This window comes from Ostrea edulis, chromosome 5 (assembly GCF_947568905.1).
Source record: "Ostrea edulis chromosome 5, xbOstEdul1.1, whole genome shotgun sequence".
In the NCBI taxonomy this organism is placed as follows: domain Eukaryota; kingdom Metazoa; phylum Mollusca; class Bivalvia; order Ostreida; family Ostreidae; genus Ostrea; species Ostrea edulis.
In genome coordinates this window covers 57172892-57198522 of record NC_079168.1, presented here as the reverse complement: position 1 = coordinate 57198522, position 25631 = coordinate 57172892, and the positions used below count along the sequence as shown (strand labels likewise).

General features: G+C 35.6%; 1 protein-coding gene and 1 long non-coding RNA gene across 3 annotated transcripts in view; one reads left to right on the top strand and one right to left on the bottom strand.

The window, feature by feature from the left end:
* Positions 1 to 21889, top strand: part of LOC125649206 (toll-like receptor 4) — a 31103-nt gene extending 9214 nt beyond the window's left edge. For both annotated transcript variants that reach the window (XM_056164910.1, XM_056164911.1), the window contains exon 3: positions 17570 to 21889. In XM_056164910.1, coding sequence (XP_056020885.1) covers positions 17602 to 20100 — 2499 coding nt within the window. In that variant the 5' untranslated portion in view covers positions 17570 to 17601 and the 3' untranslated portion in view covers positions 20101 to 21889. The remainder of the gene's footprint in view (positions 1 to 17569) is intronic.
* On the bottom strand, positions 14129 to 15049 carry LOC125649224 (uncharacterized). Its single transcript, XR_007360627.2, has 2 exons — positions 14695 to 15049; positions 14129 to 14204 (listed from the first exon to the last, which is right to left on the bottom strand). It is a non-coding gene; the product is annotated as an uncharacterized LOC125649224 (long non-coding RNA).
* Positions 21890 to 25631: the final 3742 nt, after the last annotated feature.

The window sequence follows — 25631 nt, the reverse complement described above, 5'->3', positions numbered from 1 at the left end:
TATATATGGAAAGTCTTCAGATATGGGCCAAGGTGACTCAGGTGAGCGATGTGGCCCATGGGCCTCTTGTTTAACCTGCGAGAGTTTTTCACCAGGTGGAACTTGACATCAGCTGATTTTAGTCTGACAATTGTTTACCGTGGACGTAAGTTGTGCCTGTTAGGTTTCCCTATTCAATGTGAGATAATTACATATTCCTTATCAAGGGTGATACCGGTTTGATGGTTTGTCTCCAGAATCTTTTCAGTTGTGTTTTCATGGGTCTACTCCCAATTCCAGTTACTCTTACCAAAGGTCTACTCCCGTACTTCTCTAATTCGTCTACATTTAGAAACAGATTTTTGTTGTGCTCCTCTAATTTTTAGCTCACCTGGACTGAAAGTTCAAGTGAGCTTTTATGATCGCCTTTTGTCCGTCGTCTGTCCGTCTGTAAAGTTTTCAAATTTTCAGCCTCATCTCCAGAACCACTAGGCCAGTTTCAATCAAACTTGGGCTTTCAAGTTTGTTCAAATGAAGGGGCATGCTTCCATCAAAGGGGATATAATCATAAAAATGCAAAAATACGGTGGGTCATTTAGAAATCTTCTTCTCAATAACCAATGAACCAGAAGAGATGAAATTTATATGAAAGTTTCCTGACATAGTGCAGATTCAAGTTTGTTAAAACACTGAGCCCCGGGGGATCAAAATTTTACATACAAATATATAGGGAAAATCTTTAAAAATCTTAAGAACCACTGGACTAGAAAGTTCAAATTTATAAGAAAGCTTCCTGACATAGTGCAGATTCAAGTTTGTTAACGTCATGGCCCCTGAGGGTAGTATTGGGCCACAATAGGGGATCAAAGTTTTACATACTAATATACTAGCGGAAAGAAACTGCATTATTTAATATATGAAAAAATAATAAAAAATAACAATGAACAAATTTTATTTTTTGTAATACTGTTAACAAATGTATTCGTTACAACATTTCATAATCCATTAATGTTAACGTCGAATAACGTCAATTGCACCAAAATCGAAAGACACTAGTATTCGAACTTGAATTAACAAAGTTAATAACGCGTGTGTCCACCATTTACATTCAAGGATGATTGACAACGGCGCCTCATTGATGCCACCAAAGTGTTCAGAAATGCTTGAGGGATGTTGGTTAAAGCCTGGCCTAAATCAGCCAATGTCACTCGCTGATTTGGTAAACGGCGTAGACGTCGTTCCATTTCATCCCAGACGTGGTCGAGCGGCGATAAATCGGGAGAAACAGCTGGCCAAGGCAAGACATCGACATTCTGTTGAATAAAAAAAGTCCCTGACTACACGTGCAACATGTGGCCTTACGTTGTCTTGCTGCAGAGTGATGTGATTTTGCTGTCTCTATGAAGGATATCACATGGCGCTGAATAATTTCGTCTCGATAGCGTACGCCGGTGAGATTTCCATTGACAATTTGTAAAAGGGTCCTTCCACGTGCTGTTATTCCACCCCACACTACAACGCTACCTCCACCGAATTGTCGACGTTGCACAACACAAGCGTCCTGGTACCTCTCCCCAACACGACGATACACTCTACAACGGCCGTTGCTATCCAAATGAAATCTGGATTCATCTGTGAACAGAATATTGGCCCAGTCCTGTATTCTGAATCGCAGATGTCGTCTGCGCCACGCAAGTCTAGCGATACGATGACGTTGCAGCAGTATTGGGCGCAACGCTGGACGTCTTGGTCTGATGTTGTGCTCGCGCAGACGATTTCGCACAGTTCTTGGACTGATTTATCGAAGTCCAGGAATGCTACGAGTAGTCAAACTTGCTGTCTGGAAACTATTTCTCAGGTGCACAAGTCTAACGTGGTTGTCCTGTCGACGTGACGTCACACGAGGACGCCCAGAACATGGTCGATCCCGAGTGTTACCAGATTGTTGGAAACGTCTCCATAATGACTGAATGGTGTTTCGATGAACTCCAAAGTGTCTTGCTACGATATTCTGTGCCATTCCAGCTTGAAGCATCCCAACAGCACGATTACGTTGTTTTTCGCTGAGTCGTGGCATAACAGAAGGGTAAATTTTGTCAAAACTAAAGTACTTTCCTTAACGAATAGTGTCCAAACAAACCTTTTACACCTTACTCCAAACAGTATTGGACAGTAAAACTCGTGCGTACGAACACTTCAATAAACATATGTTCACTAACCATGAAAAAGTCCGTGCATCTGAGTCAAGTACTATCCGATATTGTTCAAAAACATCACCTTCATCGATTGTTTAGATTTTATAAATATAAACAATAAATATGGAAAAATTATACTTAATTTTATAATGCACAGTTTCTTTTTTCCGCTAGTATATATAAAAAAAATCCTTTATAAATCCTCTTCTCAAGATTTCGCAAATTCTATGGCCGTTATAACGATCTAATTCGTCAGTACAACCTATCATTGGGTCAAATGCTGTCTGACGTGTTTCATACCGATTGTTAAGCCGTTCTTGGCACACTGATTTTGACTGCGGCTAACTCCGTTTACATGATCGGGATATAGGGCTCGCGGCGGGTGTGACCGGTCGACAGGGGATGCTTATTCCTCCTAGACATCTGATCCTACCTCTGATGTGTCCAGGAGTCCGTGTTTAACCAAATATCTATTTTGTATTGATTGTAGGAGTTATGAGATTGATCACTGTTCGTTATCTTCACCTTTCTCCTAATGGCCAGGAAAGTACAAATTTTCATGAAAGCGTTTTGACAGTGCAGATTCAAGTTTAATAAAATCATGACCCCCGGGGGTAGAATGGGGCCGCGTCAAGGTGAATCAGTGAGCGATGTGGCCAATGGGTCCTTTGTTCTATTTTGTTCTGTAAAAGTGTAATTGCTTGTTGTACCTTTTCTTGGACGAGTTTATCTATTCCGTCATTCATAACTGATTTTACTGCCTGTGCAAATTTTTGTATAGTATCATTAACTATGATTATTGGACTCTTAACAATGAATTGCTGAGATGGTTAAAGAACTTGTTCTTACTACAAAATATGGGTGGAGTCATGAATCGCTGTGAGGAGGGCGTTTGGAGTTGAACCGGACTCTATGATGTCTCTCGATCTTAATTTTGTCCATAATGGATTTTCTTTGCAGATTGAACGACCTCACTAAATGAACGAAACATGTTTAACGACAGTTCAGTAATAGTTCTTTTGTTCAGGTCTTTTTCAGCGGTCATTTTTGTTGTGAACAGCAAAGACAGTATCAAGTATTGAAGAGAATTCTTATTCGAACAACACTCATGATAAGTTCATTCATTGACTTACATCAACTTGCATCTCTGAATGTTCATTTTCCACTGTTTTCACACAATTTCTGTTATGATTTACATAATTTTGGTCTCTGACCAGAAAAACCTGTCTTCCATGGAATCCAATATTGTTATTAATGGACATATGTCGGAATTTCACGAAACTTGGTATATATATAGGGACCTACTCAAAATAACCTAACTTGAATACAATAATGACTTTTATTCCACTCCATTGGTAACCATGGAAATGAGTGACATTTGGTTTTTCTTTTTTCTATTTTTAGATCTATTGAAAAAAGCAGACAGTTCTTTTTGGTTTATAGTGCAAAATCCATGCATTGTAACTAAAGGATACCCATTTCATGATATTTGTGGAGTCAAATAGGAATTAATAACACATAAGCATTCAGGTTTTAAAACCCAGTGCATAAAATATGAAAGTGTTAGAATGACGAACATTTGCACCAAAATAGGTATTTTGCCCAAAAATCGCTTCAGTTGATATCATATTTGGTATATGTGTATAGCCAATACTTTTCTAATACATGTTAGGCCAAAAAGGTTTGTTTCCGGTTACCCGACCGACCTTAAATTTTTCTCCTGATCCTAATTTTCCGGATAAATTCCAGTCCTTAATATACGTACACTTCGTTTCTCAAATTAAAAAAGATCTAATAAGTTCGGGCTCGATATTTCAAACTATAATCGGAAACACCCATTTTTTTTTAGCCTCAACGGAAAATGCAGTGGAATATTTGGAGGGTGATGTTTATGCCAAAATAATGGGGGTGGGGGTAGGGGGGTGGGGGGGTGTTGGGGGGTGTTACTAATGTCGGCTTTGTAGAGTTATAAACTCCAAATAACATATTATTGATACATTTAACATATGATATTGTTACACATGTGATGGATAAGTATTAATTAAGGGTAGGAATTATTTTTCATTGTATTTGACCCAATCATGGAGGGAGAGGAGTTATATAAAAGAAATCTTCGACCATTAAATATTGAATGTATTATTGCCTTGAATGGCAGTAAATCACCTGTATCTGTATTGTAGTCATATGTATACAAGAATCCCATTTTCAAAGCGTTTTTGCTTTTTATCAAATTAAGCAGGCAATTACGACATATTGCATATCTCATGAAAGGTGAAGATAACGAACAGTGATCAATTTCATAACTCCTATAAGCAATACAAAATAGATATTTCAGCAAACACGGACCCCTGGACACACCAGAGGTGGGATCAGGTGCCTAGGAGGAGTAAGCATTCCCTGTCGACCGGTAACACCCGCCGTGAGCCCCATATCCTGATCAGGTAAACGGAGTTATCCGTATTCAAAATCAGTGTGCCAGGAACGGCCTAAAATCGGTATGAAACACGTCAGACAGCATTTGACCCAATGATAGGTTGTATTGACAAACTATAACAGCTATAAAATATGCGAAATGTTGACTTAACAAATCTTCAAAAATCATAAATCTCCAAAAATCACAATGTATGCTTATTGGCACGTCTCAAAGGTTACGGTAATGTCAAATGTAAAATATAGATTTTAATGGTGTACAAATTGAATTTGTGAAGCAGGCTAAACTACTAGGTGTTTATATAGATAAGACTTTATCATCGGATGCACATGTGGAGTTTATTTCAAAGAAAATTGTAAGAAAACTTAAGAGAGTGAGTTATTTTATGCCACCAAATGCACTTATAAAGGTTTTTAATAGTATTGTTTTTCCACATTTTACTTACTGCTGTACTGTCTGGAGTAACATTCAAAATCAACTATATTTAGAAAAAAATTCAAGCTGCAAAAGAGGGCAGCAAAACTACTTTGAAACATTCGAGATATCAGGACCTCTATTGAATTTTTATTTTCTTGTTTGAACTGGATGCCGATTAAGGATTATTTTATGTTTAGAAGGTTGTCTTTCTGTTCAAAGTTTTAAACAATCAAATGCCAAATTACCTAAACGTGTTTAAATATCCAAGAGATGTGAGTTGCCGCCAAACCAGGTCGAAGGATTATATGTCTAATTTATTATATTTACCAAGAGCTAAAACTGAAAATTTTAAACGTTCATACAGCTACTCTTCTGCATTCCTTTGGAACAAACTGTCTCAAAATGTTCGAAACTCAGGTTCGGTTGGCATTTTTAAAGCTGTGTATTTGATGGAATATTTTCATAGAAGTAGCACTTAAACATCGTGCTTTCCTCTTTTTTGTTCAGGTGTGCCAAATGTAGTCGTTATATGACACTGTGTGTGCGTGTGTCTTATGCTATTTTTTCTTCTTTCCTTTTTTGTCATGACTTCATATTTAAATAATTTTTTATCACTAATTAGGTGTGTCTTATGCTATGTTTCCCCCTTTCCTTTTATATCGTATTAATATTTAGATACTAATTTTAGATGTTACTTTTATGTTTGTGTATATATTTTAATGCAGGACCACAATGGAAATAGCTATATGCTAATTTGTGTTATCCTAGATAAATAAAGGCTATCATTATTATTACTTCAATCGAGACTGTTGAAACCCCTGTACCATTAAGTTGTTTGTCAGTAGCTTGCTTCGATTTAAAACTGACCATACGCAGAACAAGCTCTTGCCCATCGAATCAGTTGAGAGATATAAACACCATATGCAGGTGATAATGGAATATTGCTATATAAATATGGAAAGTTGACGATGGAGAAGCAGAAATCATCCCGTTTGTCATACAGTTGAGTTGTCAGTTTGCCATTAATGTCTATCTTCAATAAAATATTTAAGTATGAAGCAGAAGTGGACGACTATGTGGTGTCTTTTATTTTAAGCTCACAGAGATATATCGAATTGACATATGAATGAACGTTATTATTGTTATTAGATAAAATGCCGTCGATATATGTAAATGTCGCATTGAAGGCCACAGCAAGACATTTTTTCTTCTCACGAAGAAGTTTTAAAATAAATTCTGCTTCATATGAATATAGAAACAGATCAGATAACAAAGGAGCACATTTCGTGCCCATGGAAATTCTAACAGTCCGTGGGAAGACCTGATCACTAAAGACCACGAAGATATTGTCAATGAGGAACTCTAGCATATTTTTTTGAATTCAACGCCAGAGTACTTCTTTGTGGAATCAGAGTGGTGTTTAACAAAGTAAATTTTGGATGACTGATCACTAGATATGAATATTTCCGTTTTCCATTTTTGTTGAAGAAGCAATTGTCTATGATGTCAAAAAGTCTAGTCTTCAATTAATAGTGAGAAATGGTCGTTTAACGTGTTGAAAAGTCATAGGTTTTGATGTTATTGATTTGTGAAAAGTTTTACGATTTCAAGTTTACTGAAGGTTCTTTAGATTTTTTTTTAGAATTCACATTTGGTTCAGTCGTGTATTCCAACTTATTTCAAGTTCAAGTCTACACCCTGTATTTCCTACAGCTATACTTCTACTATTGCATCCAAACTTTTTAATTATAAACAAACTTTACAGTGCTTAGATTTATACCATCTTATACGTAATCCACCAACATGTTCTTGTTCTTCATCTTCTTTCAACTATAGTCCAGCTGGACATGTCATTACTGGTGATGTTGATATAGTTGAAAATGAGGACCTCAAATCACTTATTCTTAAAGGTCCTAAATACAGAGAACCTGGGTCTTTTAATTGGCGACATAACGTCATCTCTATTATGAGTTATGTCGAAGATTATGCCAGACGATGGGCTAAATATGAAAGAGAAGAACTTGATACATTGTCAGAATGGGTTAAAAGGATAAGAGGGATATTAAAATCCCGCATTAGACACATGAAAACAAAAGTACGTACCATCTATCCTTCTGTGTTTAGTAAACCAGAAGTGATAAAAGAATTAGATAGGTTACATGAGGAATATGTTTTGGTTCCAGCTGACAAAGCTAGTAACAACATTGTCTTTGTTTGTAAGGCTCATTATTACAACTGTATTTTAAACGAACTTGGCATTAATTCCACTTTTGGTAATCATACTTATACTCCAACTGCCCTTTCAAAAGATGAAATTCTTCAAAACCATGCTTCAGTTTTAGACACATTTAATATTCCAGTCAATGGGTCGAATGAATATGAGTTACCGTACCTATACTGGATTCCTAAACTACATAAAAACCCTTACAAACAAAGATACATTGCGGGATCCAGTAAGTGCTCTACCAAGCCCCTATTTTTGCTCCTCACGAAAATGTTAACAGCTGTGAAGGAGAAACTTCAAACTTACTGTGCGACTACATATGACAGAAGTGGTGTTAATCAAATGTGGATTCTAAAGAACTTTTAGTAAACTTGAAATCACAGAATTTTCCCCAAATCAATAGCATTAAAACCTATGAATTTTCAACACTATACACGACCATTCCTCTCGATAAATTAAAGACTAGACTTTTTGACATCATAGACAGTTGCTTCTTAAACAAAAACGGAAAACGGAAACATTCATATCTAGTGATCAGTCATTCAAAAACTTACTTTGTTAAACACCACTCGGATTCCACGCACAAGTACTCTGAAGTTGAAATAAAAAATATGCTAGAGTTCCTCATTGACAATATCTTCGTGGTCTTTGGTGATCAGGTCTTCTAACAGTCTGTTGGAATTCCCATGGGCGCGAATTGTGCTCTTTTGTTAGCTGACCTGTTTTTATATTCATATGAAGCAGAATTTATTCAAAAACTTCTACGTGAGCAGAAACAATCTCTCGCTGTGACCTTCGATTCGACTTTTGGATATATCAATGACGTTTTGTCTATTAACAATGATAGTTTTCATTCATATGTCGATTTGATATATCCCTGTGAGCTCGAAATAAAGGACACCACAGAGGCGTCCACTTCTGCTTCGTACTTAGATATTTTATTGAACGTAGACATTAATGGCAAACTGACAACTCAACTGTATGACAAACGGGATGATTTCAGCTTCTCCATCGTCAACTTCCCATATTTGTGTAGCGGTATTTCATTGTCGACTGCATATGGTGTTTATATATCTCAACTGATTCGGTATGCAAGAGCTTGTTCTGGGTATAGTCAGTTTTTAAATCGAGGTGGGCTACTGATGGTGCGGGGGTTTCGGCGGTCTCGATTGGGGTCGGCGTTTCGCGAATTCTGTGGTCGTTATAACGATCTAGTTTGTCAGTACAACCTCGCATTGGGTCGAATGCTGTCTGACGTGTTTCATGCCGATTGTTGGGCCGTTCTTGGCACGCTTGTTTTGACTGCGGATAACTCCGTTTACCTGATCAGGATATGGGGCTCTCGGCGGGTGTGGCCGGTCAACAGGGGATGCTTACTCCTCCTCGGCACCTGATCTCACCTCTGGCGTGTCCAGGGATCCGTGTTTACCCAACTATCTATTTTGTATTGCTTGTAGGAGTTATGAGATTGATCACTGTTTGTTATCTTTACCTTACATTTGATTAACACCACTTCTGGCATATGTAGTCGCACAGTAAGTTTGAAGTTTCTTCTTCACAGCTGTTAATATTTTCTCGAGAAGCAAAGATAGGGGCTTGGCAGAGCACTCACCTGATCCAGCAAGTATCTTTGTTTTAAGGGGGTTTATGTAGTTTAGGAATCCAATATAGGTACGGTAACTCATATTCATTCGACCAATTGACTGGACTATTAAATGTGTCCAAAACCGAAGCACGCCTCTGAAGAATCTCACCTTCCGAAAGGGCAGTTGGAGTATAAGTACGATACCAGAAGTGAAGTTAATGCCAAGTTCGTTTAAAATACAGTTGTAATAATGAGCCTAAAAAACAAAGACAATGTTGTTACAAGCTTTGTCAGGTGGTACCAAAACATATTCCTCATGTAACTTATCTAATTCTTTTATCACTACTGGTTTACTAAACACAGAAGGATAAATGGTACGTACTTTTGTTTTAATATGTCTTATGCGAGATTTGAATATTTCTCTTTTGCTTTTAACCCATTCTGACAATGTATCAAGTTCTTCTTTTTCATATTTAGCCCATCGTCTGGCATAATCTTCGACAGAATTCATAATAGAGATGAAGTCCTGTCTCATATAATTAATCCACTTTGCAGATGCAGTTTTTTGGGGGAGAGCAAAACCATATATCAGATCAAACTAAAAACTCTTGAAATGACTTGCAAGATCCTAAATATCACATTCATTATAAACTAATAGATTGAAGGTGGCTCACTAGACCCTGAAATAGTTTCTCAAATCAGTACGAATTGATTTCATCATAAAAGATATGATGATATATAATAAGTACATATGCCAAAATGGCAGAAAATATACAAAATTGGATAAAACATGGTTTTCATTCTTTTTTTTTTTTTTTTATTTCAACACGAGACCGTGGCGAATTTGAACTCGAGATCTGCGGTTCATCAGCCCAATGCTTTAACCACTGAGCTAAGATGATAGACAAACGAATTGATCGATACAAATAATATCACAAAATATTTGAATCGCCATCTTGTGACGTAGTGTCATAAAGAGTATAAGCTTTAGTGTAGTGAGTTACCTTAATAATTACAATTCCTTTTTTTACTTTGAACTGCAACTATTGACAAAAAAATAAAAAAAAAATAAAAAGAGAGAATAAACTACTCGTGTATCAATGTAGAACAAGAATTTCACCAAAAAAAAAAGAACATTCCATTTTTCTGAACCTTCAAAGTTTTTTTTTAAAAAAAAGGATACCAGCAGTTTTTTATTTATAAATAAACAATTATAGCCTAAATGGAAAAATTAAAACATTTTCCCTTTACTACTTTTTGGGTTGTAGTGTAGTTTCAGCGTTTCAAATTACAATTCAAGTTCAAATTTCGTACCGTTTGATCGACAGGTGTGAAAGAAATATTATATTTTTATATTCATTGGGATTGGGATTGTGTTCCGATGGAAATGATCAAATCTACTGATCACGTGATCAACTTCATGTCATATCCCAGTAACACTCCAAGATGAGATCTTATTTCTTAAAAAGTGTTAAGATGTTTTGACAGCTGTCCGTACACGTCCGGATAACTTCGGAATTTTCTGATTCTACGTGCCTGTTTTGAATTAATGTTTACATAAACTGTACTTTGGAGGTGAACGCCCCAACGGTAAAACCATAAACATATTCTCAATAAATTCAAACTTAACGCTTATGCTGAGAAACATGTTGAAAACAGTTGCCAAGTGACCTAATAGCACTACAATACGTCATAGGTTGACGTCACTAGAATTTTTAATATAAAGTAAATCAGTCTATCGCAAATGCATGCGATTAGAATTGTTTTGGTGATTCTCTTTCATATGCTAAGGTAGAATTAAATATATATCGATGTTATTGTTGCAGAAATCTTGTGCATGACCTTTTTTCGATCGTAATTTAAAAAAAAATGATACAGATAAATGCATTTTCTCAATTATTATCATTCAAATATTTATACCATTGTTTATATGATAAATTGATGCCATTTGCGCAGCAACAGCAATATTGTCTAGACACTTTTGCTTATTCTTATACTGATATTGTCTCCATTTATTTAGTGTATGCTTTTGTGCCAAGGTCGTTTTTGGCATTGGTTGTTTTCCTCCGTAGTAAGCAATATAGAACGTCATAATGTGACGTCATAGTCAAACCTGTGCAGTGCTTGACACATGCAATCAAAACTTTGCATGAACATGCTCAAAATATAATATGTACCGGCAAAGTCTTAATGTACCCCATTTGCATAGAAACGCCTATACTTAGCCTTAAAGACCCAATTTTAAGTTGACACCCCCAAATTGTAAGCTGCCTGCCAATCAAACATTTAACAATAGATCTCAGGTGGAGTGACATCTGCAGACACTGTGGTCTGGGGCTACCCCAGAGAGGTGTTTTGATAACAATAACAGCCAGTATCTACAGGCATTCTTTAGATCTTGAGGAAGCCCAGTATACCTGAGTGTTGATAGCAATGACCTGTCCACATCTGCTATTTTCTTGTAATTAAATTGTTTTTAAAAAGGACCCTGAACAATGCAATTTCAATGTAATTGTATTTTTTCCCCTCTAAATACCTGTACATAAATTACACAATCAGAAATCAAACAATAATTTGCACAATAATTTCTAAAACTTGTAATCTATTGAAATAATTTGTCATCAATTTATGATACCTCTATATTTATAACAGAAATTATTTATTGAGTCAATGACAGAGAGAGAGAAAGAGGGGGTGGGTGTAGAATGTGTGTCAGCTACCCTTAGGATTAATACAACCATTATTCAAACACTATGACCACAGAAACTCTGCAGAGGTCCCTGAGACAGGTCCTGTGTATATCAAAACTATAAAAAAGCATGGACAGGTAGATTTCTACCATGTTCTGTCTCTGTGTATTTCTTTGAGTGCCATGGGATATAGCAATTAACACCTTGGTAGACCCTGGCCACTCCAGGTAAATAACATCTGTTTAGATTAGGCTCCGCCTACATTTTCACTGACCGTATGGTCATGAGATGGGTCTTTAACTCACTTGCTCTGATGATAATGAAATGAGAAAAACATGTTTAGATAAAGATCTACACTTATTCAAAGTCCTAGATTTGAAGTCCTGTCAGAAGCCCCCGATCACATTAAATTGACATCGTAATGATCATTCCAGTTAATTGCAGAAACTGAAAATACTACCATTGACACTCGTTCAACAAATTCACATATTGCATGCAATAAGATATACCATATTCTGAAACTTTTACAACAGAAATTGGTCCATCCAATTTACTTTCGCGTAAGAAGAAGGGAAAATATTCTACTTTCTGCACCATTTGATTTACAGTCGAGTGAAAACTCAAGAGTTGGCCTATTGAAAATAAATATGTCCAGACAACATACTTAAAAGATTGTTTACATAATAGTAATGATGTTGACAAGATTTACAACACATTTCAAATTTTCTTTTCTGTGCAACCTGTTCCCAGTTCTGAACATGAGTCTGGCTTTCAGGACTTTGATTATTTTATTTATTTCGTTTTCATGTCTATGTAACTATTCTGTCGCTCTGAAGAAGGAACAAACCTTCGGAAGACAATTCCATATTGTTCTTGTCGTTGGTCATTTTAGTGCTTTATATATCCTTACTTATCTGATCTCGTATCTAAATTCAGATCCGACATTTGGAGCGTTTAGTGTTGTTGGCTTTTAGTGTTCTCTCTATCTGTCTGTCTCTTTCTCTGTCTCTCTCTCTCTTTCTCTCTCTACTTTATTTTTGCAAAGTACATTACAAAGACTCCCTTGTGAAGGACCATGCATTTGAATGCAGGATCATTCTGTTTTTTTCTTTTCGGCATTTTTGCAACAGTCGTTAGCATACCACTGCTATTCTGAGCCAAAATGTAGATGCTTCTACGATAAAAGGATGGTGGTTGCTGAATGCAATGGACTTAGCCTTTCGCACGCTCCAAGATTCAATGAAAGTGTTCAAAGTATTGATCTAAGCACTGATCGTCTCTCGGAAATACCTACAGATATGCCTCCAAACATTGTTTTCCTCAAAATTTCCGAGAACAAATCATAGACCCTAAAAAAGAAGTTAAGTTATTTCAAGATACAAACATTTGCGATGGTTGGATATCGGAAGGAATTGTTTATGGCAAAGGCGTAAAACATGGCCTTCTCGGTTTTTTGAAAACCTGAAGCAACTGGAAACATTACTCATGAAAGATGATTGTGGCGCAATCAATGTTTCGGATATGAAATATTCTCACGAGTGCTTTTATGGATCATTGTCTTTAAGATGCAAGGTGAAGATAACGAACAGTGATCAATCTCATAACTCCTACAAGCAATACAAAATAGATAGTTGGGCAAACACGGACCCCTGGACACACCAGAGGTGGGATCAGGTGCCTAGGAGGAGTAAGCATCCCCTGTTGACCGGTCACACCCGCCGTGAGCCCCATATCCTGATCAGGTAAACGGAGTTATCCGCAGTCAAAATCAGTGTGCAAAGAACGGCTTAACAATCGTTTTGAAACACGTCAGACAGCATTTGACCCAATGCGAGGTTGTATTGACGAACTAGATCGTTATAACGACCATAGAATTGCTGATTTCAATCGAGACTGTTGAAATCCCTGTACCATCAACTTGTTTGTCAGTAGCCTACCTCGATTTAAAAACTGACAATACCCAGAACAAGCTCTTGCATATCGAATCAGTTGAGATATATAAACACCATATGCAGGTGATAATGGAATATTGCTACATAAATGTGGGAAGTTGACGATGGAGAAGCTGAAATCATCCCGTTTGTCATACAGTTGAGTTGTTAGTTTGCCGTTAATGTCTACTTTCAATAAAATATCTAAGTATGAAGCAGAAGTGGACGACTCTGTGGTGTCCTTTATTTCGAGCTCACAGGGATATATCAAATCGACATATGAATGAAAGCTATCATTGTTAATAGACAAAACGTCATCGATATATCTAAAAGTCGAATTGAATTAATAGGCTACGTGCTGGTAACTTTGGAGATGCATTTGATAAGAATAATTCTATTCATATTCTTTTTTTGTCAGGATACGAGTATTGTCATCTTCAGGACATCAGAACATACACCTTCAACGTTTTCAAAAAGTTGACAAAAAGGTCATTGCATTAGTGTTTACTTACGAATATCGAGAAGGGAGCTTTTGCACACATGAATGATCTCGTTCACCTGGACATATCAAGCAACATAAACCTTCATTTATCCGTGTTACCAAATATCACTTACGATCTTCGAGATTCGAAACTACTGTACTGGCCACCGTCCATAATAAATAGAAACAAATCGTCTATGCGTATGCCTGGAAAATTTATTCTTAAGTCAATGATTGGCATCATGTGACTTCCTCAACTTCATACGATATACTGTAATAAAACAAAACAATAATTGTAAACAGTGAATTGATACTGACAACACATATGATCATGTATAATAATAATTCAAACTATCCAAAAACTGAGTTCAATACAGAAAATTGCTGTTTATAACACAGACTGCACCAAACAAATAGTACTCTGATATAAATTACAATAAATATAAAGAGCATCTGTATTGCACAACAAAACAGAGTTATTGCCCCTGAAGTTACAAAAAGTTTGAGTGCAACTAGTTTTCACCTTATGAGCAAAAATAATCTACAGATGGTCTTACTATATGTCATATATATCTTAATACTAACATTGAATTATATTTCACAATACTGTAATTCTGTAAACACAGTTTGCATAAATATTCGGGACATGAACTACATACACATGTGTTAACTCAGAGAACATGCATTATACACTATCAATTCAAATAATACACGTTTTCAAATAAATCTATGGAGTGTGCTAATGTTCATCATTGTCTTACCGAATAAGTAGTTTCTCTAGGAAACGGCAGTTCAGTACAATGTCCAGTGAAACAGGAACATAATACTCACATTCTTCGCAGCGAGCTCGTGCATACACAAAAAAATATATGTGCCCTAAAAACTATGACGTAGCGCGCGGATAACGTGTACAAATTGGCGCAAAAAATTTAATGTAGAAATTGGCTGCTACAACTACAGAGTCTCATCGCAGATAGCCTTCAATGCTTTGGTGGACTATCACTTATCTTAACTGTAAAACATTTTCTTGAGAAATCTTTCACACGTACAATTCCGTGATTTAGCAGTAGAGAGTATGAGTTATCAACTTTTATATGTGCATTTTCACATATTATATTTTGAACATCGAAAGGTTGTAGTAATTTTCCTATGGCACCTTTTACAATATTATATTCACAAATCCAGTTTTTCTTGTAAATCAATTTATCTGCAAACCATTCCATCGGCTCAATACCATTCTCATCCACTATGTCATTCACGTATTTCAGACCACCCTTTAGCCATGATTTTAGAAATATAGGTACCGGTGTATTTTTAAATACCACAATATTATTACTCCATAATGTTCCTCCAACAATCTAGTCTGTTCCTACCTTTGCATTAATTAAACATTACCTTGTAAAACAAAAGAAATCCATCCAGTATCGCACACGGTTTAATATTAATGATATTAATTTTACTTAAATATTCAAAATCATAATTGTTTTCCAAACATATGCTATTCACAAAATGGTATAATGGATTTCTTTTATTCAATATTTTCTTAATCCATGATACTCTTAAAGATTTAATGTATTACTAACATGTTGCAGAGGGTTTTGATAAAGTGAGATCTTAGATAGTTTTGTGAAACCCGGCCCCGTTTTACATCTACTCAGGCTGAATCTGATCTTCCAGGCTGAATCTGATCTTGGTGAGATCTAAGTTCTTCCGCGGCCTTTACGACAACTAGAAATTCTCATTCTGTCAATTACCGGCTTTTGAGTCTTAGGTAATGTCAGTTGGTGTTTCCAAAAGGTTTAACGAATAAAAGCAAAGCAAACTAGTAATTCTAATTGTTCGCGAACAATTAGAGGGCTTTCCTCCTACCATGATTTAAAAAAAGATATTTAAGAATATTTGAGATGATGTTAGAAACTCAAAAAGACCTTGAAAAATACCCTAATTTTCACGGTGACCTTCACTTTTGACCTTTACCTCATTTTGAAGGTCAGAGGTAATCGGTCTTCATGCAAGTGATCTCATATCTCTATCTATATTAATGTAAATGATATAAGCTTAAAAAATGTTAATCAAGACATTCGGAGGCAATAACTTTCCTTAGGAGTTTTTGGTTCCTTTCGGTTAGCTTCTCAATGCTAAAAATACTATGAAAGACCTTGAAAATGAAAAAAATGATGATGACCTTGACCTCATTTTGAAGGACAAAGGTCATCGGTCTTAATGCAAGTGGTCCTATGACTCTATATTAATATTAAAATTATAGGCTTATATAATGATATTGGAGACTTTCAGAGGCAATAACTATGCTTAAGGGTTTTTGTATCCCTTTGATTAATTTTCCTATGCAAGAGGGTTTTACTGTGAATTCATTAGCGAAGGTTTCGTGTCTCTATGACTTTCCGTTAAGTAGGAGTAGCGATAACAAGGTTTTCAACGCGAGTCTCCGAAATTCAGAGAAGGGTCAAAGTTCAAAGTTATAATGCATACTATCAAAACCAATCAAGAAGTCAATACTTACCCATAGAACATTTCACCGCTATCTTAAGCAGGAAAGAGAGTATAAAATGTGCTATTTTTTCCTCTTTTTGATGACTTTGACCTTGACCTAATTTTCAAGGCAAGGGTCAACGATCCTATCCCAGTTGGACCCATCTCTCTACGACAAACCGTTCTCAGGTTCGACATGTTTTACGAATAAATCGCAAAACATAAAGAGGCATTAACTCCCTTTCGGGGACACGGAATCCCTTCATCTGAAATTCTTCGCTTTTACTAATTACCCTCTATGCTTCAGTAAAGGTTTCATCCTCCTATCATTTACGGTTAAAAAGTAGAAGCGATAACAATGATTTCTGCGACCAATATTATTGGACCAATACCTCGATAAGGGGTCAAAGTTCAATTACGCAGGGTGAACTGTATTCGTTTCTCAAGAGGTACTATATGATGGACTATAAAGTTTTTCGATAAGTCTTATGACAATTTTTTTTTGACGGCAGGAAAATAATAAACAGAACAATATGAATAGGACTTTCCACAGAAAGGTGGAAAGCCCTAAATATCATATCATCCAATTTCATTCCCGCACTGCCAATACTCTGCACTGCCAAAATCAGGTAATATTGCAATTGTTTACTCAAACTTTTCTAAAACGATGGTAGGCCAGCAATGTTTGGATAAACATACGCAAGCTTATTTGGGAAATGCTTCTACTTATGCTAATAGATATGAAGAAAGAAATCAGAATTATTCAGTATCATGAGGTGCATTTGTAACTCTGATCGTCAATACGGTTTATATATAAACATGTGTAGGGGCTGTTGAATGACCTCTTAATTCTTACGCCAGGTGGCCTATTGCTATTGTCTGCGTCCTTCCTCCTGCGTTAATAATTCAATTAAATGTACCTTGAAAGAGTTTATCAAATCAGCACGAAATGATTTAATCATGAAAGATGTGATGTATTATAAAAGTACATGTGTCAAAAAGGCAATAAATATGGAATTTCGGAGAGCAAATATTTATCTATCTATTTATCTGGGCGTTGAGTGTTGCTGGCTTTTAGTGATCTATCTATCTATCTATTTTTCTATCTATCTATTTATCTATCTATCTATCTACTTTATTTTGCAGAGTACATTACCAAGACTCCCTTGTGAAGGACCATGTATTTGAACACAGGATCATTCTGTTTTGTCTTTACGGCATTTTTGCAACAGTCGCTAGCATTCCACTGCTCTTCTGAGCCAAAGTGTCGATGTTTCTACGACAAAAGGATGGTGGTTGCTGAATGCAGTGGACTTAAGCTATCGCACGCTCCAAGATTCAATGAAAGTGTTCAAAGTATCGATCTAAGCAATAACCGTCTCTCGGAAATACCTGCAGATATGCCTCCAAACATCGTTTCCCTCAACATTGCCGAGAACAACATCATAGATCCTAAAAAAGAAGTTATTTCAAGATATAAACATTTGCGATGGTTGGATATCGGAAGGAATTGTTTATGGCAAAGGCGTAAAACATGGCCTTCTCGGTTTTTTGAAAACCTGAAGCAACTGGAAACATTACTCATGAAAAATGATTATGGCGCAATCAATGTTACGGATATGAAATATTCTCATGAGTGCTTTTATGGATTATTGTCTTTACGATACATTGAATTAAATGGGCTACGTGCTGGTAACTTTGGAGATGCATTTGATAAAAATAATTCTATTCAAATTCTTGTTTTGTCAGGATACAAGTATTGTCATCTTCAGGACATCAGAACATACACCTTCAACGTTTTCAAAAAGTTGACAAATTTGTCATTGTATCAGTGTGAACTTACGAATATCGAGAAGGGAGCTTTTGCACACATGAATGATCTCGTTCACCTGGACATATCAAGCAACATGAACCTTCATTTATCCGTGTTACCAAATATCACTTACGATCTTCGAGATTCGAAACTACAAACTCTCATCGCAGATAGCCTTCAATGCTCTAGTGGACTATCACTTATCTTAACTGTAAAACACATAGAGAACCTCCAAAACACTTCTTTGAAAAAACTTTCGTTAGCAGGGAACAGAATTGCCATAATTGATAAAGATATTATGAAATATTTACCAAAATCATTGACAAATATAAACATGGGAGACAACATGCTGTTGTTTGGATTCTACATTTTTCAAGGTTCATTTCTTCCAAATTTAGAAAGGCTTGACGTTGAATATACCGGAAGTTATAGACCGGGATTTCAAATAGGCTGTAACACGTGTTCTAACGCCTGTTGCAAGTCAGCAATTGTCAACGTTTCTAACGCTGTCATAAATGACACACCGGAGCCATATTATACAGTACGACTGCCCCCCAAATTAAAAATTCTGAATATTGCCAATCAGAGAATATATAGACCAGTTTTAGAGTTTACGTTCTTCCCACAAAACTCTTTAACACATCTGTATGCCCAAGGGAATTTTTTCTATTCGATACAACATATAACCGGAATTCAGAATTTAGAATACGTTGATTTATCGAATAACTTCTGTTCCAGTATAACCATTCAATCTTTACAAAATATGAGCAGTTTATTATTTCTCAATTTGTCTAAGAATCTTCTAGGAAAAGAATTGAGAAGTCGAAATGTAAATGATATGCTTCATTTTCCTCCCCATCTGAGAGTACTTGATCTCTCGTATAACTGGATAACGACCTTAGCCCTTGACGTGTTCGCTGTCAGTAGAGATCTTGAGTCCTTAAACTTGAGTAATAATGAGATAGAATCCGTGTCATTTGATTTGTCGTCTTCTTTAAAATTGCGTGAAATAGATCTCTCCTTTAATAAAATCGTTAAGTTGGATTCCGCATCGATGAAAAATTTAGACTCTCGAAAGACCCGCTTGAGTATCAATCTGGCAAACAATCCTTTGGTATGCACTTGTCAAAGCCTAGGATTCCTGGAATGGATAAAAGAATCATTAAATAAACACTTCCTAGACCAAGGTAAATACACGTGTTCATTTAGCAACAGCACAAAGACTACCTTGGGTGATTTGGATCAAGTGATATCTACATTAAAACGCGAATGTAAATCCTATACAACATTAGTTGTCGCTGTAACTGTTATTTTACTCGTAACAATAGTTTGTTTTTCACTTGCTATTATGTATAGATATAGATGGAAACTACGATATTTATATTACGCAGGGAAGCGAACTTCCAAAGGATACTCAAAGATATTAGAGGAAGGAAGGGAATACCATTTTGACGCCTTTATTTCATACGCCGAGAATGAAAGACAAATCTTAATTCCAAATCTATTGAAGGTGGAGAAGGAAAATACTTTCAAATTTTGTATTCACAGCCGCGACTTTATGCCTGGTGTGGACATAAGTGAAAACATAACCAATGCTATTCACTTTAGTAGACGAACTATCGTTTTCCTGAGTGAAGCCTTTCTTAGATCTGAATATTGCATGTACGAAATCCAGATGACGCGAATGGAAAGTATATATCGTGGGGGGGAAAACGTTCTTTTCATTGTTCTTCTGGATGATGATCTCAGAAACATTCCAAACTTTCTAGAGGATCTATTAAGTGAACAGTCATACCTTCCATACGATAAACAAATCCCGGAAGAGTTCTGGAATGCGTTGACTCAAGTTTTGAAAAACAATTAAGATTTGTTTTAAACTTTCATCATTCAGAATTACTGAAATAGAAGAAATCTGAAAGGGCTCGTGTATATTGAGCTGAAGTATACATGATTATTTATGTTCCATTTATTATGGTTGTATATCAAATTATTTATCCAAGTGTTTAATATATTCTTATAGTATGTTAAATTGTACATAATTATATGTTTACTATGATTTGTTTGTATGTTCCTTTCGTAAATACTTTCACTCAATACCAATACAAAATGTGTAACTTGTTACCGACTCCGGATATCCTACCAGCCAAGCGGAGATCGAGAGAACAATGCGTAGGTTAAAATATTTGTATTCCTCGTGTTTTTTGTTGTTGTTTTTTTTACAATCAAAAGATTATGAGTTTTATATATTAATCAAAATAAACATTTTTCAATGTCAAAGAAATTAAAAATCTATTTAGATAAATGTTTTATTCAAAAGATTATGAGTTTTATATATTAATCAAAATAAACATTTTTCAATGTCAAAGAAATTAAAAATCTATTTAGATAAATGTTTTATTTTTCAAACCTTTCAAAGGAGTGCAATTTTCTTACTAGGTGCTTGTTGGTTTGACTTGTTTGATATGTAAAATTTGTCTGCTTTAACTAATAGTGCACTTCAGCATGCTTTTTCTTTGTTACACATATGCCACTTGTGCTGAAAGGGTTTCTTTTCATTTTAAAGGATCTCGAGGAATTAACTTTCAGGGTTTTACAGGAGATTTTCAAAAAAGAGAATAAAACAAGATGCGTTTGTGAAACACAAATGCCCCCGATAATGCCCAATTCCAAAGATGGCCAAGGTCACAAGGACAAATATCTTGGTACCAGTAGAAAGATCTTATCACAAGAAATGCTCATTTGCAAGATGAAAACTTTAATATTTACCATTTAGAAGTTATGAACGATGTCAATTTTTATAAAAAGTAGGTCAAATGCCAAGGTCAAAAGTTTAGTACCCACTCATGTGAAAAATCAAAGCTCTAACACTTACTGTTCAAAAGTTATTAGCAAGATAAAGTTTCAGTCATAATGAAAAAATTACAGAATGACGGAGTGACAGACAGGACATAAACAATATCCCCCCCCCCGATCGTCGATCTCGGAGGCATAAAAACAACAAAAAACCAACAATGTGCAATATGTTTATTTTGCAGGAAGTTGTCTTAAAGTAATTTTCTTTTGGGGGTAGGAATTTAATTGGTGTTCATTTGGGAAACTTTCCTAACATCATCCTGTTAGCGTTATCACTTGTTTTTAACCTATGTACTGCGCTCAAGGTCGTAGTAGTGAAGGTTCTTTATCGTGCTTATGCCTACCGTGACATAGAACCTCTGCGTGAAGGTCATATCCATAGACCCGTGAAGGTCATATTTATAGACCCGTGGCTTTTATTTTTAATATATTTAATATATTGTGATAGTATCATAAATTATATTCAATATATTGTGATAATATCATAAATTATATTCAATATATTTTGATAATATCATATTAAATTATATTCAATATATTGTGATAATATCATGAATTATATTCAATATATGTGGTGGTATATTAACTTATAGGTATAATCATATGTTGAATGCATGACTTATATACATTGTGGTGATCAAGATATATTAACTATATAATCATATGCTTGATATATTGTAATGGTGTACTATTATATAAATACAATTAGAACTGTAAAATAAATTGTAGGTATATTTTAAATGATAACATCGCATGCATTTACCAATACATTTGGTTGGAAGAAACGATTTATATCAGAATATTCTTTGTCTTATTCACGACTTTTGGAGTCAGGCGATGAAATCTGTTCAACGCTAAATTTAGAAACGTTGAGTTTAGAGAAAAGGTAAAGATAACGAACAGTGATGAATCTCATAAATCCCATAAAGAATACAAAATTCAGAGTAGTGCAAATACGGACCCCTGAACATACCAGAGGTGAGATTAGGAGGAATAATTATCCCCTGTCTGTCGACAGGTCACACCCTCCGTGAGCCCTATATATAGCTGCAGAACTGTAGCTCTCTGAAAAAAGATTTTGACATAACAGAGAGCTACAGAGCCACCCCTAATAAATACCTTCGATTTACGGCGCACAAAAAGCTGCGCACGGTTGAGGCCTTATATCTTTGTATTCTTCAGTTGCTGTCTCATAAATTTAATATCAAAAAAGTCTTTATTTTCCTACTATACTTGTTTCTAAACATACCTTCAAATATTCATTAAAGCCCCATACGACCTGAAAACTCCCAGCTTCAAATGATTTCGTTTGTTGACGTAGCCATGTTATGTAGCCGGTCAATTCGAATCCTGGTTAATTTCCATACTTGCACAATAACGTCTAGATGTGAACTAATATCCCCACAAATATTTTAAATAATATATCACCCCAGTACCTTTAAATAATAATTATTCAAATAGCTAAACTCACCGCAATGCGGCTTTCATTAGTCTGGTCCGGTCTCCATCCCTGCCATACGAGTGTTAAGGACTTTAGTAGCATTTTCATGAATCGAGAGCTTATTTTACCTTTAGAAAAACTTATTTTTTTAATTTCTATAAATTATTCGTATTGATAATAAATGTAAAGCGAATACATAACATATAACGAATTTTATGAATAGATACCAACAGCAACAGGGTACGAATTGACCGGCTACGTAACATGGCTACGTCAACAAACGAAATCATTTGAAGCTGGGAGTTTTCAGGTCGTATGGGGCTTTAATGACTATTTGAAGGTATGTTTAGAAACAAGTATAGTAGGAAAATATGTTAAGAATTTTTTGATATTAAATTTATGAGACAGCAACTGAAGAATACAACGATATAAGGCCTCAACCATGCGCAGCTTTTTGTGCGCCGTAAATCGAAGGTTTTTATTAGGGGTGGCTCTGTAGCTCTCTGTTATGTCAAAATCTTTTTTCAGAGAGCTACAGTTCTGCAGCTACCCTATATATCGATCGGGTAACCGGAGTAACCGTATTCAAAATCATTGTGTGCAAAAGAAGTGGAACCTCAGTTGATATGAAACAGGTCATCTTACCCAATTACAGGTTAAATTAGATTGTTATAACGACCATAGAATTTGACGAAATGCTGATTTTAAACGAAACCTTTGAAACCCCCGTAACGTCAACTTATTTGTCAGTGGCCTGCAATGATTTAAAAACTGGCAATAGACAGAACAAGCTCTTGTGTATCGAATCAGTTGAGAGATATAAACATCATATGCAGGTGACAATGCAATATTGCTACATAAATATCGGAAGTTGACGCTGGAAAAGCTAGCTGAAGTCATTCCATTTGTTATAAAGTTGAGTTGTTAGTTTGCCGTTGACATATATATTCAATAGAAATTTAAGTACAAAGAAGACGTGGAAGACTGTGATGTCTTTTATTTCGATTTCACTGGGATATATTAAGCCGACCTATGAATGAAATGATTAATTTTAATGAATAAAACGTCGTCGATGTATCTAAACGACAAGTTGAAGACTACAACATGAGATTTTCTATTCTCAAAAAGAAGTTTTTGAATAAATTCTGCGTCGTACGAATATTTAAAACAGGTAAGCTAATAAAGGTGCACAATTCGTGTTCATGGGAATTCCAAGAGTGGTATTTAACAAAGTAATGTTTGAATGACTGATCACAAGATATGAATATATATCCCCCCTCCCTTGAAAGAAGAGGGGTATATTGCTTTGCACCTGTCGGTCGGTAGACCACATGTTGTCCGCTCAATATCTTGAGAACCATTCACTTGATTGTGATAATTTTTCAGTTGTGGATTGGTAATGAGTAGAAGAGGACCTATATAGATTTCCAAATCAAAACGTCAAAGGCCAGTCCTTTCTGGACATAGGAAGATACTCAGGTCAATGTTTTAAGAACCCTTTCCATGACATACATCACTGGTACAGTGTAAAAAGTAGATGACCCCTACTGATTTTGAAGTCACATGATCAAAGGGCATGGGTAAAACTGGACATAGGAATATATTGTTTGCTCAATATATTGAGAAACCTGTGCTTGACAGACACCAAACTAAATCTTAAGAAGTAAATGACCCGTATTAACCTTGATGTCAGATAGTCAAAGATGGTCATTGGTGAAGCTGAACCTCAATATTGCGATGACCCTTTGCTTGTCAGACATCAAACTTGGTACACTGGTACATCCTAAGAAGTATATTACATGTACCCTTATTGGTTTTGAAGTAACGCAGTCAAAGGTAAAGGACAAGGGTCAAGCTTGAAATAGGACTATATATGTTCAATATTTTGAGAATCCTTTCCTTCATAGATATCAAACTTCGTACACTGGTACATTCTAAGGAGTAGATGACCCTATTGATTTTGAGGTCACATGGTCAAAGGTCAATCTACTCTGGACATAGGAAGATATTGTCCGCTCAATATCTTGAATTGTTTTGGCACTACTATCAATTAGATGATGCATTGTATAAACCTTTTTCAATTTTACAACAAGGGGGGATATATGTTTTACAAACATTTCTTATTCCTTTTTCCATTTTAATCTCGTGGAGATCCGAGTTAGAATAGGTCCTCAGTACCCATTGCTTGTCGCAAGAGGTGACTAGATGGGACGGTCCTTCGGATGAAACCGCAAAAAACCAAGGCCCCGTGTCATAGCAGGTGTGGCACGGTAAAGATTCCTCCCTGCTCGAAGGCCATACACGCCGAGCATAGGTTTAAGTTTTGCAGCCCTTCATCGGTAGTGGTGACGTCTCCAAATGAGTGAAAAATCAATCAATCAATCGATTAATCAATCAACAATTTCCCATTTTCATCGAAGAAACAACTTTTTATGATGTCACAAAGTCTAATCTTTGATTTAGAAATGATTTGTATGACTTTCCACACACAATCTTAGTTTAACAGAAGTGTGAGGCAATATACAGTGAACCATTAAACATTTTGTTATGATTTACTTTTGCAGTTCACCGGAGACGCATGTAAAGAAAATAATCCTGATAATATGTGCAGTTTTGTGTTGTTGAGAAACCACTCACGGGGTTTGAGCTCATTTTACGGATAATTGTTTTAATTCAAAACTACATTTCAAATAAATTAATTATTTACAATTAGTTAATTCTTGTCTGTATATTGAATTTTGTTGTACCTAATCAGCATGATATTGTCACTTCCTGCATATGCATGTATTCATTAAGACATATTATGACATCCAATCTAAATGTCCTGTTTCTGTATAATTTGATGTCGTAATGTTGGTTTGGCAGATCTAAAATCATGATCATAGCGTATGAATCAGTACCGTTTATTGTTCCATGTAAACCATGAGCAAATGGTAAAGAACTGTGAACGATAGTATTGTTTCGCCTCCTACATATATGTACCTTCTGGTCAATTTTTAAAAGTTGTCACTTTGAATTGATTTTTTTATGTCAATATAGATATTTATATGAATGTTCATAAAAATTGACTTATTTGACGAAACAAAGAGAGGTAACTCTAT